The sequence below is a fragment of the Rhopalosiphum padi genome, chromosome 4 (genome assembly GCF_020882245.1).
Source record: "Rhopalosiphum padi isolate XX-2018 chromosome 4, ASM2088224v1, whole genome shotgun sequence".
Classification (NCBI taxonomy): domain Eukaryota; kingdom Metazoa; phylum Arthropoda; class Insecta; order Hemiptera; family Aphididae; genus Rhopalosiphum; species Rhopalosiphum padi.
The window spans coordinates 36,432,406-36,451,552 of NC_083600.1; the positions used below are offsets into that span (position 1 = coordinate 36,432,406).

Here is a 19,147-nt window from a genome sequence, read left to right on the forward strand (position 1 = left end):
TATAATTTTGAGTTCCATAAAAATCATTGAACTATTTATTTGTAAACGTCGGTCAAAAAATATAAATTTAAGTGAGACAGCATCACATGGTTAAACTGTGTTATTTTATTTTAGTCAAAATAAATTACATGACGTAATAATTTAGACAAACAAAATATACATACGTGTATTGACTCCCGTAGTCGTATCCTAAAATAATACTTATAGTAAATTTCCTTTAACTTATCAGAGTAACTTCTAATTTATTCTTTAAGTGATAATTTTAATCTAAAACTATTATCATACAATATATTAAAATGATAATATAAAATAACTATTACCATCAAGACGTCATGATGTAATGTTTTAAATTAATATTGATTAAATAAATGTAAACACTTAAATCATACTAAGAAAAAATGTAATAAATAGTGCTGTAATAAAATGAAAACGTAGAACAATAAATTAAACTAAAACTAATTAACTAACTAGAAAAATGTATAGGTTTTCAAAATAATATATATGTTAACAATCGGTAATATTAATTTATATGATCATTAATAACGTGTATGAACCGTAAATAAAAATTGATAATATGATATTTATCAAAAATCAATAAATAGCAAAACTATACGCTATATTGTTATAATGAATAAAAAATAATTCTACCTAAAAATTATTTGTTAATAGTTTAGGAGTATTATCTACATAATTAATTACAAATTAAGTGGTTTGCTTAAATTAATTCAACAGTAGAGTACCAACGTAGGTAACAAATTTATTTCCCGACGTTAAGACGTATTGCCGTTTTCACATATTGTTATTATAATAATTTATATATGCATGTAAACAACAAACATTTCCAGTCACTGTCATTGTTTATATTTTAAACCGACTCGTGTTTTATGTATAATTACTAAAACCCAATAGGATTAAACTTCACTTCACGAATTTGTGTGTTTTTAAATGTTTATATTTTTTTTAACATCTTCAAAATATAATTGGATGGTCTGAATATGTAAACGCTATACGGTATTTACCAATACACTGTCATCACTATTTTACATCTTTAAAACTCGAGTATTTATTAATTGTTATTATGAAGTCCAAAGTAGATAAAAGAGTTGGAATTTATAACATAAAAATACAAAAATAAAACAACGAATACTGATAGTATTTTCAGATATATACAATATACATATTATATTATCATCTTGTAGACATCGCTTGGAAGCATTAATACTCACAATACAAATCCCGTATAAGTGTAAAGTGTGGTGTTCTATGAAAAAATCTCGTATATATACACATTGGGGCCCCAAGGGGTTGAGAGTTTGTGACGGCATTGTGACAAAAATATGTAATATATTATGCTTCAAAGAATATAAACATACACATCAACAACTCAAGACGAATATTATCAAATCACTGAACCGTTTGAAAATGAATCTATTTTCTATATAATACATATTAAATGAAAAACAAATTATCAACAGGTACAGGAGACGGAAAAAATATTATGTTTATTTATAACGTTTCTAATGTTTATTAATATTTATCTTTTAAAGAGTACGAGATAGTTTTACTTCATTCTAAACTTATTTAACATAATATTATATTGTAAATATGTGTTATCAATTTATCATAGACTATAATACCTATTAGTTATTGATTTTATTCAATTTACTAAATAACTGAGATTGCCTGCATTATATTACATTATTCTTTTTTTAGATTGGATATACTAGGGTGTAGAACAATAAGATTCTCGATATTTATAAACATTACTTTAAGATTTAACGTTTTTACCTTTCTACTGAACATTTCTTGAGAATATAAACTACTTAGTTGCTTTATTGGTAGAAATATTTTATAAAAAAAAAATACGATATGTGGTCAAAACAAGATAAAAATTTGTAAGTAAAAGAGTCTTATAAAAAAAAAAAAATAATAAAAACCTGCAACAAAATTGTTTTTTTTTATTGTAAACATTTGTTTTCATGTTGTTTTATTCAATTATTTTTAATTTAATTAAATTTTTTCAAATGTTATTGTTTTAAATACAAAAACTTTGGCACTATACTCGTATGTATAATTTATATAGGTATTCCTTCAATGTTTAAAAAAAAATGTTGGAATTGTTTTTATACCTTAAGCTTTATATTATTATAGTGAAATCAGAATATTTGTAACCTTTCATAGTATAATTAGTTATTAAAAGTTTTAGAGAGGGAAAAATATGAGTATTTAAATGTAATACCGAGTATATAATATAGAGACTGATATAATTCCTCAATTTAAATCTAAAATCGATTGAACCCAAAATGAGAACACAATGACTACTTAGAAGAACTTACAAAAATATAAGACATTGTTTAAATAAACGATTAAACATAAATATAATGAGCTTACAGTGTATTATACGTCTCTCGTTTTACCACAAGTATTAATCAACAATTACCAACGACGAGTAAGTGTTACGCGTATTCTAATAATCTAGTTATAATAATATATTATATTCCTATAAATACGACGACGACTTACCATTTTCCTGATGTCATATGATTATTATTGTTATTATATTATATCGTGTTCTGATGCATTCGGCGTCGAAATATATAACATAATAATATTATTACTAAAATAGAAACATCAAAACCGTTTTGTGCAAAGTATTGTGACACGAAAAAACTAAGGTAGAAGGCACTATAGTACGCTTCAATTTAATTTTAATCTTCACAAGTTAATCCTAAAGTTTTAATAATATTAGATTTTTTTTTTAAATTACATACTATTATCACTATTACTTACTCAATCGATTACAATAAAAATAATAGCTCCATGTACTACTAATAATGTTAATAAAAAATGTATGATTGTCCAATACACTATATTATATTGATAAGAAATACAAATATTATTTAATAAGTATAGAAAAAATATTTTGATATTTTTATCAATTTTATATTTTTTGGAATATATTTATAGATGATTATTATATGATTGGCAAATGTGCTGTTCGTAAATGTTGTTGTTATAAATGCATAATTATATTTTTAATTCAAACTTTTTCCCAAAGTCAAAGATAATTATGTTCCCTTAATAAACAATGTACTTATTCTATTTTATTTTATTTACAGCTTTTAATTGTTTGTTATGAATGTATGTATAATATAATATTATCTGTAAATATTTCAATAACCGAGCACCCATATTAAAAAAAAAATTAACTTAATTTTATTAACTGCTATATTTAATTTTTAGTTACGCCAATCGGGAAACGGCGTTACTGCTGCAATGTTGCAGATGTTGCTAGTGCTAATATACTACATATTATACTGCAGGAGCTACGCCTTCGTAATAACAAATTTACAGGCATAGCCAACTCTCACAGACTTTTTTTTACCAAATAAAATATTATTATATTATGTATACAAAAATGAATATTGGCCGTGATATTAATATATTATAATTTATAAACCAATCCACGTCCCTATGCGCTCAACAAAAATCAATCTTTGCGGTATACACAACCTATTTTAAACTTAAAATTATTTGCCAGTTAATACCTATAAAACAGTTATTATCAATTAAAAATGGATTAAAACTGATATGTATTATACCAGAATATTATCACAAACGAAAATAATCAAATTTAAAACAAATTCTTGTAGATCAACATTTAGAACAGTATCTTCGTATCTTCAATTAGCAGTGAGAAATGCAAATTTTTTATCTACTTCCCAATGATATGCAATGTCACACTTCAGCTTCGGTTAAACATTGTAGTGTTATGTTCTTTTAAAATTACCGAGACTTAACACTCATTCTTAAGTAATAGGTACTGTACATTTTAACTGTGTAGCCTATACAATGTTAATATTTTAATATTATTATAAATACAAATTATCTAATTCTATATATTCTGACTTACTATTTAATGGAACAAATGTGTTATAATAGATGATAGGTAGAAATATACTATCACTATATTTTATACTAATAGGTCAATACATTTATATCAAAAAAATATATAAACTATTTAATTTCATCGAAAGTTAAAAAAAAAAGTTAATAAACAATTTATTTTATACATAACTATGTATGTATACAATTTTTCTGTTTTGCTGGTTTTTTTTTACTGGTAGGTAAATGGTACATCATAACATTCATATCAAACAGTGTCTAGGAGTTTCTATAATAAGGTATAAGGTGAATCATCCTCGTGTCACATTTCTGTGTTAAGAAATGTTAGCAATTACTTACGATAAAAGTCTTCGGTTACCTACACAGTTAACTGCAGACGTACAGAAACGTACAACTATATGTATTATGTGTAAAATCGAATTTTGTATAAATTTTATGTTTTTTTTATAATGATTGATTAAATGATACAATAACGATCGCACCACCCACAATCCACATGTGAGTTATAATAATTTTACATCTATACATTATGTCGTATAATAATACGTTATTGCATCGTGCATATATATTTCATGCACACAATGCAAGTATAATAATATATGCAGCAATATACGTGGACCTTTTTCTGGCGTCATTTATATTATGCATTCTCATACTTTTTATACGACCGCTATAATACTGCCACTCTTTTACCTCTGTTTTACCATTTTTTTTTTTTTTTTTTTTTTTAATGGATAAAGCAAAAAATCTGCATAAAACGAAATTTTTTTAGTTAAAACAGATGTATATTATTGCATAAAGCAAATTAAAAATATTTTATAAAAATAAAACAGAATGAATTTAATAGAAATAGAATGTGTCATCAATGTATAATATGATATATTACTTAGTAAAACTGAATTTATTCATTTTAGTTGAATATAAAATTCACTCAAACATCTATAAATACCATACATATTACACATCTTATCTGACGTAAAAGAGGTCATGAGACGTCAAAATAATGTTTTTGAAAAAAATTACCTAACTAATATTATTTTATTATTTGTTTTTAGTTTTTCAAGTTTACGTACGTATGTTAATTTATAAATTAAATTGTGACTTGAAAATTAGTTCACACAAAAAATTATTATTGAATAAAATTTTTTATAAAATTGGTTAAATTTTCATTTAAAAAATATATCAACAGTCGTTAGTTATTAGGAAAGCAAACATATAATTATTTAGGAACAAAACAATTAGTCATATTTTTTTTTAATTTGTATACTTTCTGTATTAATGATAACGAATATTTTTTCATCAATTTTTATTTTTATATTTGAATTAATTAAATTAAATATATGAAATTCAAACTTAATTTAAGATAAATCTGTTTAAAGTAAAAATATTTTTGGTCTTATGACTCTTTTTTGTATAAGATTTTAACGTATGTATGAATGTTTAGACACATAAATTGTTAGTAAATTGCTTGTTAATACTACACTTGTTATATTATGTTTATATATATAGTTGGGAATAAAATGGAAAAACAAATACTATTTATTAATTTAAGTACCTAGTAGTTGTGTGCACCTGCCATCATAATATGTTTAGTGAAACACGTAATAAATAATGGTGTGTAAACATTATTTTTTTTTTGTTATTTATATTACATTGGTGATTAATCATTACCCACAGTAAATTTACAATCACCTATTTTTATCGTTCGTCATGATTAAAACATATTATTATAGAATTCTGATTAACATTGGTTGTATATTGATTTTGAAAAATAATTAGTTTATACTATTATTTTTTAAATCGCAATAACATAATTTTATTTTATTTAATTTTCGATATAAAAATTGAAATAAAATAAGCAATAAATGGTTTTTGGCAGACTTTTATTTAAAAAAACAAAATACTGGGGAAATCGACATAAAATCAAAGTGTACTAACGCCTGTAAGTCTGTATAGCTATATTACATAAACCTGGAATGACAGTAAATGATTTCGTGTGGGATTCGACATCGGTGCATTGTTGTACATCATTACAACATTATACGATCAACGTAATAATACAATTGGACATTTTAATGATGAGCTGCGTCTATAGGTATTTGCAAAAATATATTATTCAATGGACGTGCACGTGGATCTCTTGGGTGAACGGACGCGGACGAAGATTTAAGTTTAAATAGGTGTTATAAATTATGGTCGTCGTGACTACTGTATAGTTTTTCCGGTGGCCGGAAAACGAGCTAGTCTGTCATCGAAAAACCGCACAGTGCCCATTTTACGTTGTCTCCTCTTCACCCACCTATTTCCACCATTGACGAAATTTCCTGACGGCAATGGCAAATCGTCGTTATCCAGCAGCACCACGAACGCGTCCGTCCGATCGACCTTCTTTGCATCGCCACTAGTTGTGCAGTCCACTACTTCCAGACGGAACTCCGGTCTTTTTACAATGCGTCTGGGACGTCTGAAAAACAAATCTCCAAGATTAGGTCAAACAACATCAATAATTATTATTATAATTATATATTTATTCAATTTATTTTCGTTCATACAGGCATTAATTTTTTTTAATAGTAATAAGTAATAACAATATAATATTTTTATAAACGAAACGGTACAGTGCCAATGTAATAGCACATTACCCGAATGTAAAACGAACACGTAAACAATAAATTATAATTGGCATTATATAATAAAAGAATTTTTTTTTTTTTTTGGTCAAACGAATGGAATTGGTCGATGAAATGCGAATTGAATTCGAAATAAGTACAATTTCTGCAGGTTAGGTACACATTTTAAAATATCATTTCTTTGTGGTTATAAAACTGTGTCCGAGCTTATTATTACAGGCCATATATGCCTTTTTATTTATGTACACTATATCATAAATTTATAACAATAAAATATATATATATTATATATATAACAGTCTGCATAGTATACGTATGTACAGATTTGTTGATTCTGATTCCGTAACGAGAATATTGCATGATTTTTCGGTTCAAAAAAAGAGAGAAATTCAGTCGCCAATTGTTAATTATTAATGTGTACCTTGGTATATACTCCAACCATTTTCAAACGTTGTACATTCCGTTCCAAATTTCGGTTCAACGATATTAATCGGTAGCAGGTGGTAATATGCAAAGGATATTAATGCCATAGTGAATAAAATACATATTTTACCGGTGTATGACGTGTCAAACGCTAAAACTCGTGTTGGACGTTGTCAAAGTTATTTTCGTCATACGTATATTGCTTTCGGTAAGAGTTGGGAGTACTTGACAGTTTGTTACACTTAATCAATTTCAACCTAACGCTTAACGCGAATATTTCGCATTCAGAAAACGGGATGGAGTTTATCACCGATAAAGTAATTACAAAGCTGCCATCGCGTTCGATGTGAGATGGCCGGAGACAAAGCACGTATCGACTTTTTCTCTTCGTCGTAAACAAATTGAAATAAAAAGATTAGCTTGAGCAAATAATCTAGCTTAAAAGTAAACGACACATAAATAATATTATACATTTATAACATTAAAAGCTACGTAATTTTATACGACGGCGCTTTGTATATGCAATTTTAATACACAAAACGTAATGTAGATAAAAACATAACCTAGTTTATACATAGTAATACTATATACTATAATATAAAATCAATGCCAATATGCTACAACTTAAAAAACCGGAAATATTCTACACAAAATCACTATTCAAATTGACGGCTGACAACATTTATTTAATAAAATAAAGTGAAGTAAATATTTGGCTATTTTAACAGACTATCAGAGAAAGACAAAAACAGTATTTTGGAAATTTAAAGTTGAAAACAGATAATTTATTCGATTTAAAAAAACGGATTCTACCCGAGAGGATTAAAATTTCAACGAAATTTGATCGCATCTTAAGATAGATACAGACAGGTTACATCGTAAAGCTTATAGAAAAAATCACTGAATTTTTTATTTACCTGACCTTCATTTTTATCTATTTATTAATTAATATTATTTAAATTAGACATTTTTTCTAAGGAATTTAAAACCATCTTTATAGGTTTTTTTATATATATTTTTACGTTACTCAAAATTTAATCTAGAAAATCTATTTACATACATTCTTTTATAGTGCAATAAGATTGATGTATACTTCTTTAATTTGTCATTTGCTCTGATACAAAAGATGTATATAATTCAAGAGGTCTAAAATATTTTTAATTAATAACCCTTTTCTTTTTGAGTTTTCTTTCGGTACTTATGTGTGACTTAAAATCGCTGATTGCAGTAACTTTAATAATATTTAATAATTATTATAGCTAACATGACCCATGCGTACAGACATTAGCTAGTGTATGAGGCGTTTTTCGAAAGTATATTTTTCAGCGTACACACATCCAAACACAATAAATAACTAGTATACCTCTATTATAGTTTCGTGCATGCATAACATAATAATATTATAACATTATCATATAATAATATTTTTTTTTCGTATAGTTAAGACTTTATATAATACACACGGGATAAAGCTAAAGCGTATATCACGCGTTGTCTGCGGTTGAAGCAGACCTATTCTGCCCATTCTGCCACGATGTATTTTTTGCACGTGCGTCAGAAATGAAATGGATAGCGCTTGACGAAGAGTGTATTATCTAAAGTAGTGGTAATATAATTGCGGTTATACATTACCACAAACACTTAATGTTTTGCGCATGCGCAGTGATAACGTCGAGGCCCAGTTACTATATTTCAAGATTTTAAATCATAGCATAATCCAGTGTGTATTATCCAAAGCCAAAACGCTGCTCTTTCGTTATTATAATCATCAATATTATTATATTATTCTCCGTTGTTTCTTCCGCGTATTACAATTCAACGAACTCATTTAATTTTAAAATTTTGTATATTCCAATTTCCATAAACTGTTTTTCTAATTCCGCTCCTTTTTCGAAGTATTTTTATTTTCATTTAAAATTGTATACAAATGACTGATGAGATACAATAACAAAATTCAGATTCCATGATAGTGTTACATGGAATTTATATTATTTAACTTTGTATTCATACTATTTCCCTGAACTTTTCAAAACTTTTTATAATACCACATTTATCTAAAAAATAAAACAATAAATTATTACATATTTTCTTTAATCATATTTTTTTCATGCAATTGACACTTGTTACATTACGATTTTTCCATTTAAAACAATTAAGACTTATACGCATTGAAAAAATGAAATTTAAAAAACATATTTAGTAATATTCTTCTTTCAATATTTTAAACATTTACTATTTGATAGGTTCAATGTAAACATCATGTTATAAAAAACTGTCCCAATAAGAATATATAATATTATTTATTTATTTTTAATACTATTGTTTTGTTATTAAAATCAGCAATCTACTCTGTTATTATTACAATATACCACAAATAAACTCATGGTATATTTTAATAAAATACACTTTTTTTTATATATTATTGTTATGAAAAAAATAACGTCGAACTTTTAAAACTTTTAAAATATAAAATCATTAAATCTTATTTTTATATTTGATTCGGCGTACATTTTGTATTATAGTTGAAAGAAAAATTTTTCTGGTTGAACAAATCCATTATGCTAAATTTCATTAAGTATTAAGTTGTTTATAAGACTATTAGAAAAATAATTTTTAATAATACTTACTTATAGAATATTTATTTCAAGAATTTTTTTTACTTCTAAATCATCTATGCATTATTGTATTATGATTTTAAGATAACCCTTAAATTCTAAATGTATTCAAGCTATCAAATACGAAAATAATATTAAAACTTATGAAATTAATTTTCTCACAAATTGTTTATTGTTTATTACTATTATGAGTTATGACGTTTACAAAACAATTCAAAGTAAATCGTATTAATTATTATGAGTGAATTATTTCTCATATTAAAAGCTACGACGCTTTAATAATTCTATACAAATTATATTTACGCATTAACTAGACTTTTCCACGAGAATAATATAATATAATCAGAAACACAAATATAAATGAAACCAAACAATTAAATAATTATTTAAAAATATTGTTTATCTCCTGTAAATTTTAAATGTATATAACTTTATTAGTTATAATAATTTGGTATATGGAAAAATTTCTCTCTTTCCATTGTTGTATGTCTTAAAAATTATATACATCATGATACACCAAATATGTTTACAACCATTTTTTTTCATCTAATAATAAATTTATTCAAATTATGATTTTTTAAATTTTTAAGTATATTTCATGATCTTAGTTATTATACTTTAGTTATATATAACATTTAAGAAGTGTCTTGTGATGTTACCAACTCCCTTTTTTTCAAATGGGTATTATCATATTTTTAGCATATTCAAAATATTTTGATTTATTTAAAATCTAAATCATTATTTGAACTAATAGTTTTTGAGTTATTTAACATGTGTACTAAGGATAATAGGTCCATAATAATAGATTTATATTTAGTTTATAAGATGTGGGAACTGCTATGATTTGAACAAATTATAGTAATCGATATTGATCTATAAACATTATATATTTTGTTTATATTATTTTATTTTATGTCTGAGTATAATAAGTGTTAGTTTAAATATTTCAAATATTTTATCATTTTTAAGGGCTATTATCTATATGAAATTGTAATAACTTAAAACTATCTATACTCATTCAAAAAAATCATTTGCTTTGTAATTTACCAAAAGGTTAGTACAGGAGGTATACTAAATTGGTTTTAATTTGAAAAAAATAATAATTTTGTACCTCCTTAAAGGTCTAATAATCTAAGTATTGGAAATATGATCCTTAATTGTACCTAATTGAAAATTCTAAAAATTAAAATTGATTTATATTCATTATTAGAGAAATGTATGGCTATAAATATTGTGCATACTCAATAAACTATCCTTTACGTATAGATTATTGATTAATTGATAGTTTATATTTTTCCTTAACTTTTATTTTCGCATTATTATGCACTAAATGCTATAAGAAACCACAAACCAAGTCCATTTATATAATATAGCAAAGCGTTTTTAGCCTTTTAACGAATTAAAACATTTATTTCATAAAGCGCAGCAAACAAGCTATTAACTTACACATCGCATCTAGTTCAAAACTATGGACTAGTTAAAAAAAACGTGGGTCGTCGAGTGTGCGAGGTCATAATGTTTGCACACAAACACCTTGTGAGTATTTCAATCCCACCGTAGAACTTCCCCACACAAAGCTTAAGCGTTCAGCCATATTATTGTCAAGTCAAGCAGTCACACAACATCATCTGCACACAACTATAAATTATAGACATTAATGTACGTCGAATTTACTCGGTTCGGGGCTGTCCACCGGCGACGGCGATAAACCGCGCGGGCCGAAGCAGCATGCCGCTGTCCCGGGTCAAGACCATTTCCTTCATACTCTCATCGAACGGCTGCCGTCTTGTGGTTGGACTACTTGACTTCTTCGGCGTAGTTCCTTCGTTCTGGTCTTTGCGGCCCAAATATAGGAGATTTATTATCATATAAAACGTACATGACGTATAAGACACATAGCAATTAAATCGTTTGATCGGTCGAAGTTTGGAAGTAGCGGGAATTAGGTAAAACGGGAAAACGGGTATTAAAAGATTCCTCGGGTCGAAAACAATAATAATAATAAAAAAAAATGTAATTTATACGTTAAATTCCGTCACGAACGGCCTTTTCCTATATTCAAACACCCTTTATTTTATCGTTTTCGTCGTAAACCTAATAACCCGAATTCATCATGTCCCATACTACGCGTGCCAACACATTATCGAAACTCTGTCGAAAACACGCGTATAACAACATCGCATATACGATGTTAAAACGATATGGCCCTCTCCGGACTTGCTATTTTTGATAGGAAAGGAACAAAAAAAGCGTCTTTATGAGCAATAAAATACATCATAATATGTATATTATTATAATAATATATTGGTCGAATTCACGGCACTAACACGTTTCATTACAATTATTATATTGTCAGCGCACGACTGTTATTATATACCTAGCGTACACGGGCACGTGGTTGTCGTTAGAAAGATTACAAGTGCCGCAATAACACACTACACATAAGCGAATCCGGTTAGGTAAGATTCAAAGGTTGGAAAAAAGTTACGACCGTTGATGCACCACTAATAATACATGAGGATTTCCTCAACCGAGTGCACGCGCTTCCTGATATTATGGAAACGAACTTATTATTATTGTTGTAGTGTTGGGAATTCAAGACGTCCTAACGGTCGGACGAAGATCGATATTTTATACTATTGCCACGCGCAAGACCATTAAAAAAAATCAAGTGCTATTGCTATCGTGGTCGTCGGACGAACGGGTCGAGTACCTATCTACGCGTATGGGTAATATATGAATTTGCTATTGAAATTTTCCGGAAGTGTCACATGTCACGATAAAACATTTTTTGTGTGTGACACAAGTATCCTTAGATCGTATACGGGTATCAACATCGAAAGACTATATTTTGTTATATTTATGCACGTCGGGTGTACGTGAACACGCTCACACCTTATCGGGGACAATCGTCTTTAAAATCGGAAAGAAAAAAAAACGATTTTCAGTGAAACTCGATCCATACAACCGAATACGGTTAAGTTTTATCAGAAACGGCTTGTAAATATTCTTCGATGCGTTTTCATTGCCTTCTTCTCGGAAATTTCAATGCGGACATTCAAAAAACGACCTCTAGGTAGTCTGATCTATATAAATTACAGTACAGCGGACGGGTTCGATTTTTAACGCATGGAGAGGTGCAAAAGTTTTTAGGTCATCAGAAAAAAAACCCCATTTCTAAAGGGAAAAAACATATATAAGTACTGTACGCGTCGTAAACAAGCTACAGCTATATAGCTGAATCTATGACTTTCGCCCCAGTATGCTTCGGACATTTCACCTTTTATCTCATATTTATATTTATCACAATTCTCCCTTCGTCCTTTCGAAAACAATCACAATTATGTATCAATATAAATAATTATGATAGTTGACATGGACAATTTGTATTAATTAGCTTACCACTTGTCACAATTAATCGTAATTTGACCACCCTTAAATAGTTCATAATATAATTATCATAAAGAGTTTAAAATCCTACATCACTATGGGAATATACCGATAGAAACAGAGAAATAAAATATATATTAATTCGATTTATAAAATCAAAGTTATACACAGATTATTTTAATAATAGATTTAAAAATATTCTGCTACGAATATTATTAATAGTTTCAAACGATGATGTGAATAACAAAAGTCGGCCTACATTATGAGTGTTTGCTTTCAAAATCACCTTGTACGCAATAATATACAATTTAAATGTGGAGTGACTGTCAGTTCTCCGTGGTACACCCTGTATAGTGAGCATATTTATAAATATGATTAATGATATATTTTGTTTGTGACTATTGTGCTTGATGACAGTATTACTTAACCTATATATTAATATTATTGAACGCATATACCTTGTTCGGTGACGTCCGGATGCGGGGTAACCGGATACTTGCGATAGTTGGCCATTTGCTCGGTCTCGCCGTCCATCAACCCCTCGTCCACCCTCAGCCCAGTACCCGGTCGCAAGTTGTCTGCCCGCCGACCGTCCGGATGTGGCACATACTGGTCGTGCTGTTCGGACTGGGCGCCGACGCCTTCCGGTGCCGGGTCGTCTGCGCACACAAACGGCCCAATGTGACTTCCCTGCCGGGCAGCCACATTCCGCTCTCTGGGACCGTCTTGGTACCGTTCGGCGTATTCAGCGCTGAATTCAGCATCACCCTCCACCTGCAGCTCGTCTTTGGGCACTGCTGCGTGCCGCCTGTTGACGCTCATTTCCTCAGCCGTCCGGTACGGTGGTTCGAAATGGCACCTGCGATGTCATGTACGAAAAAAATTTCATTTTTCTCTTATCGTAACGATCACTATTATTATCACGATCAAAAGCAAAAAAATAACAATTCTCAAAAATATTTTTGTATAAATATCGAATATCGAACAATTAATTGTTTTTCATCTGTATATTTTTTGAAGTTATAGCCTTATGGAAAAACTTATATTTTGATATAGAAAATTAAGGCCAAGTGGTACTCTACAGAATTCGAGGTGCACTATTTCACCCGTATAAACTTTAAATGCTTTTTAATAGGATAAAAAAGAATATTAAATTCAATAGTATTGTACTTTTAATTAAAATAATATAACGGGTCGTCACAAAAAAAAAAATTTAAATCTAATAAATTATAAAAAAATATTTTTTGTAGGAACTTATGTGAATAATATAAATAATTTGTGCACATAAATAATATTTTTTTTTAATCACAAAAATTGACTAAAATAAAACGTGTGCAACCTTTTGTATAGACTACATATTATTATATGCATAAAAATATTTACGTGTCATATTTTATTTCACTAAAATATATGAGTTGTCACTACCAGTTGAAGTTTTCATTTTTCCAATGCTCAGTATTTTTTTTTTTTTAATTTATACTTGTTAAATACTTAAATCCCTATTAAATAAGTATACCTTTATAAGGGTTGTACGTACAGTTATATCAACTTCGGTGGAGTGAACCAAAATATTAAGTTATTCGGGTAAAATAATCAATATTTAATTAACATGTTTGTTTTATATATATATATATTTGTGATGTGATCCACTCTTTAATATCTATGGTAAGAACAAACAAGTAATCCATCGACAACCTTACTTAATCAAAAATTAAAGTTAGGTTAAAATACTGCTGGTCTTGCCTGTATTCGGTGTCAAATGACGGGCTGGCCGATAAGCTGATCGGAGGCTGTGGTGGCGGCGCGACAACCCCGTCAGGTCCGGTCCCAAACTCCTTCCGTCGATACTTGTGCAACTGATCGACAGTCACTACCGGTTTGTGATTGTACCAGTACTGCAATCGGCCCAAAGACTGTTGACGGTGCACGGACGCCGGTCGATCTTGCTGCAGTTGCCTCCTGTTCTTGCCACCCTTCCGATACCTAAGTATTATATTATATATGTGTATAATGGGTTGAATGGCATAAAATAGTTAAGTTTATAGTTTATACTTTTATTACGCCCTTAAAAATGTAAATATACCATAATATTATAATTTTATACTATGAAAAATCATAAAATTTTCGTTTATACAATATATATGGATAGGTATAATATTAAAATCACAAAAAAAAAAATTCCCATAAATTTAATACATATAACCTCAGTAATATCATATAAATTTCGTGACGAAATTACCAACTCTACGAAATAATTTTAGAATATTATACTTCAATAATTTGTAAATCCCACTAAATGGCATGGTTTAATCGTCTAATATTAAGTGAATATATTATAATTGTACAGAAAATATCAAATACGTTTATGGATATTTAATTTTTCTTAGAATATGAATATTTTAAAATGAAATAATGACGTTAAAATATAATATTTTACGTATAATACAATTTAAAAATAGTATTCGTTTTATCTCCGGAATTTCAAACATATTTCTAAATTATTTTGTTATATTTCACATAACAAAAAATATTTGCAAAATAAAACGACATCCAAATCCTAGCATTGTATTAAACATATTTTCAACGTAAAACTTAAAACTTTTGACATTTAGCTGTAGTGAATATTTCAATTTAATTTTATAATTCTTTATTTTTATTTTATTATGCATTATAATATTTCCATGAGGTATTTCCTCATATTTCCATGTATTAAAATCTATAGATAGAATAATTATAAGTCGTCGTTAAACAAAATTTAAAAAATTTAAAAATGTTATCCTTGAATTAATAATGGTAATGTAAAACTCCATAGCTGTGCACTCGTGTTTTGATTAGTTGTACTTTAAAACTTCAAAAGGCAATTTCGATTGCTGATGTGATGGATTCATGACGACGCATTTACTGTGTTTTGTGCTCTCGACAAAAACTAGTACTACAATAATAATATCGTTATTTACAACAAACAGCTAGTGCACAAACTAAAGGCAATATCGTTTTTGAAATCGCTACTCATTATAAGGTTTCGATGACGATGTCATTCTTTCAGAATACAACAGAAGAGTACAATCAGAATATTTTGGTTATCGAAAATATTATGGTATCTTGTACTTTAAGTGTACTCTTGAATGATTTCGTTCTGGAAACCGACAAAACTTTGAATTCCTATTTAAATTTCTTCGACTTATTAAAAAAAAAAAAATGCTTTTAACTTTCGTTGTAAATTAATTTATCAAATAAAATAAAACACTTGAGAAAATTAACAACATAAAAAAGTTCTCCGATTAAGCCAACAGTCATTTATAAATAGAAGGGAAATTATTTTAAACTATTGTCATTATTACAAGTAGATAATTCTTATGGGCTACCAGGCCCGTAGTGTGAGAATAATCCATACTTATCAATCGAATTAGACACTACAAGAATGAAGAATATTGAATAAAAAAGCAATAAAACAAAATGTTCACGTTGTTTGAGTAATTTATTGCGGTGTATCGTACATTGTTTGACTAACAACCTATTACATAGGTACATAAATATCGTGTGTTTTAAATATTTACTTTAATTATATTTACAATCCTATTTTCGCAGAATAAATTGAATGGGAAATTTAGATAAAAGCATACATGTTTTCATAGTGTTATTATTTAAAACGACAATAAATGTAGATAAAAATAAAAAACAATATCGATGCGATAAGCATTTGTTTAAATTCTTAAAACGAGTTATTTTTGTGAACTCAAAAGAATAAAAGTTTAGGTTTGGTTAAATTTGTAACGTGTATACATTATATAATTATATTTATATTGGTATTATTTTTTTCAAAAAATCCAAAATACATATTATATTAAAATCGTCGTCTAATATACCGACTTTAACAATAATTATCCGACAACTTTATACTTTATTATATACAATAATTTAGAATCTATTACCCTTCTCCTAAACAGTAAAAATGTTAATAATATAATTTTCCGGATGGAAAAATTTAATATGGAAACATATAACGCGTGTATAATAATATTATGTATGTACGTACGAATGTATTGTGCAAATGACACGCAAATTACTTTGAAAAATCGTGTCGGCCTTGAGTATTTTGGTTCATAAAATATTACATTTTAATAACTTGTGATCCCGAAAAATACTGATAAGTTTTCCCGAATACAGTATAAAATATGAACGAAGTTTCATAAACTAATTTAATCAAAACTGGCGACAGCAGTAACGTGTGGTATACTATATAAGTTGTAATGATATTTTATTAATTCTACTCGTGCATGAAAAGTTTGTCGGTAGAAAAATATTATCAATTGTTATTTTAAAATATGTTCTAAATAAAAATTAATATAACAGCTATAGATACTCACTCTTTACCACGAACGCTAAAAAGCGAATAAACGTTAATGAAAAGATGTGTTACGTATTTATGTACGAAAATGTTTGCAAAGAAAAATTACCACCCAATCGTATCAAAGGACGGTATTACAATTGCGAATAACTGTAAAAAGAGTTATAAATTATTATATACTTTCAAGTTTTTTCACCCTTTGCAGCGACTTCTTAATGACTATTGCACGCTGCATTTACCTTGAACTCAAATGAAATATAACAATAAATCATATCCGACCTATCTATTAAAAAAAAAAAAATTACTCAACGAAATTCTTATTTTGAAAATTTGTAGGATATAACAATGCATAATATTTTATGTTATGCATTATGTTCATCGTTTTTATTTGTAAGAACATTTTATTCTCGTTGCCAAATTAACAACATTAATATGATCGCATCGATAAGGATTTACACGTGAAAGGACCATACTTAATAAGGTACTTATTATTTTATAATATATATCATAAAGCTATAATAGTAAATTATATATACCAAATATATGTTCAATAATAAACATACATCTGCATTGTAAGCAACTTTTCATTAATTTTAATAATAAAGTAATAAAATAAACCATTCGTTGTATGTACATGGATATTTTCTTATTAATATTTAATCAAAAATATTATCTTAAAACTAAAATTATCACCTACACTAACTTTTCGTCTCCATTTAGAAAATGAAGGAAGACTACTATTTCCAAAAATAAAGGAGAATTTGTAAATACTATAAATAATTTTAAAAAATGTATGTATAATATATAAGACTTGGTTAAAATATTTCTAAGAAAAAAAATTAATATTTTCGTAGTATAGTCACTATAATATTGTAACAAACATACACAATAATACAATGTACATATATAAATATACGCGTATCAATGTCATCGGGTTGAGTGACTTTTACAATAAAAGACAAAAGCCCAGAAGGCACACGTTCCCATATTTCTAACACGTATAAACGATGTCACGTCTTTACTTTATCATATTTTATTATCGTGTATTCTATACGAACGATATCAGATAACTGTTTCTGTAAAATTGTTTTCACTATCATCTTATACTCACGTTAATACAATAAAGTATACGAATACTGCATATATTCAATAATAATATAAACGAATAGCGTACGTAAGAGTATAAGGCATATTGTATGGTTATAATATTTTAATAATATATTCAATGTATTTCAATATTTTCAGTATTTTTTTTATTTTTTATTTTTTAATACCTATGCAATACCTTGTTTCCTTTAAACGCTTAACAATTTAAAATTATACATTATTTGTTCATATTTTGATCACTTATACGGTATAATAATATCCAGCAAAATCGTATTTCTAATTTAAACACACAAATTTGACCGATATGTAATCCATTTTGCCTAAATATTATGTAAGGCAGTTGATTGTGTTTTTAAGAAGAAGATTGTTTAGAAATGTCAGTAATTTAAATAAATTTATTCGAAACGCGCTTATGCAATCCCGTTTTTAGGTTAAGAAATCAAACATCGTTTAGAATCGTTTTTCTATTTCGATAACTTATAAATTTTCAAAAACTTTAAACATAATAATAATAAATTACTGTCTATCTTTTTCCTCTATATGGTGTATGTAAAACGGAACAAATTCCCCTCATATTCCAATTTCCGTTAAATTTGTCATGGTCTATTCATACCTAATATTTAATTTTTGTACATAATTATTTTATTGCTAAGTTAATGTAGGCTATATACTGGTAAAATTTCAAGGGAGTATACGAATAGATAAATAAAATCTGTACTTTGATCGGT

General features: G+C 27.6%; 1 protein-coding gene across 2 annotated transcripts in view; it reads right to left on the reverse strand.

Moving 5' to 3' along the window:
• Window positions 1-5,772: 5,772 nt before the first annotated feature.
• LOC132930625 (uncharacterized) overlaps window positions 5,773-19,147 on the reverse strand; it is a 31,521-nt gene continuing 18,146 nt past the window's right edge. For both annotated transcript variants that reach the window (XM_060996597.1, XM_060996598.1), the window contains exons 2-5: window positions 14,708-14,947; window positions 13,423-13,823; window positions 11,249-11,408; window positions 5,773-6,370 (exon numbers count right to left, since the gene is read on the reverse strand). In XM_060996597.1, the coding sequence (XP_060852580.1) occupies window positions 6,112-6,370; window positions 11,249-11,408; window positions 13,423-13,823; window positions 14,708-14,947 (1,060 nt within the window). In that variant the 3' untranslated portion in view covers window positions 5,773-6,111. The remainder of the gene's footprint in view (window positions 6,371-11,248; window positions 11,409-13,422; window positions 13,824-14,707; window positions 14,948-19,147) is intronic.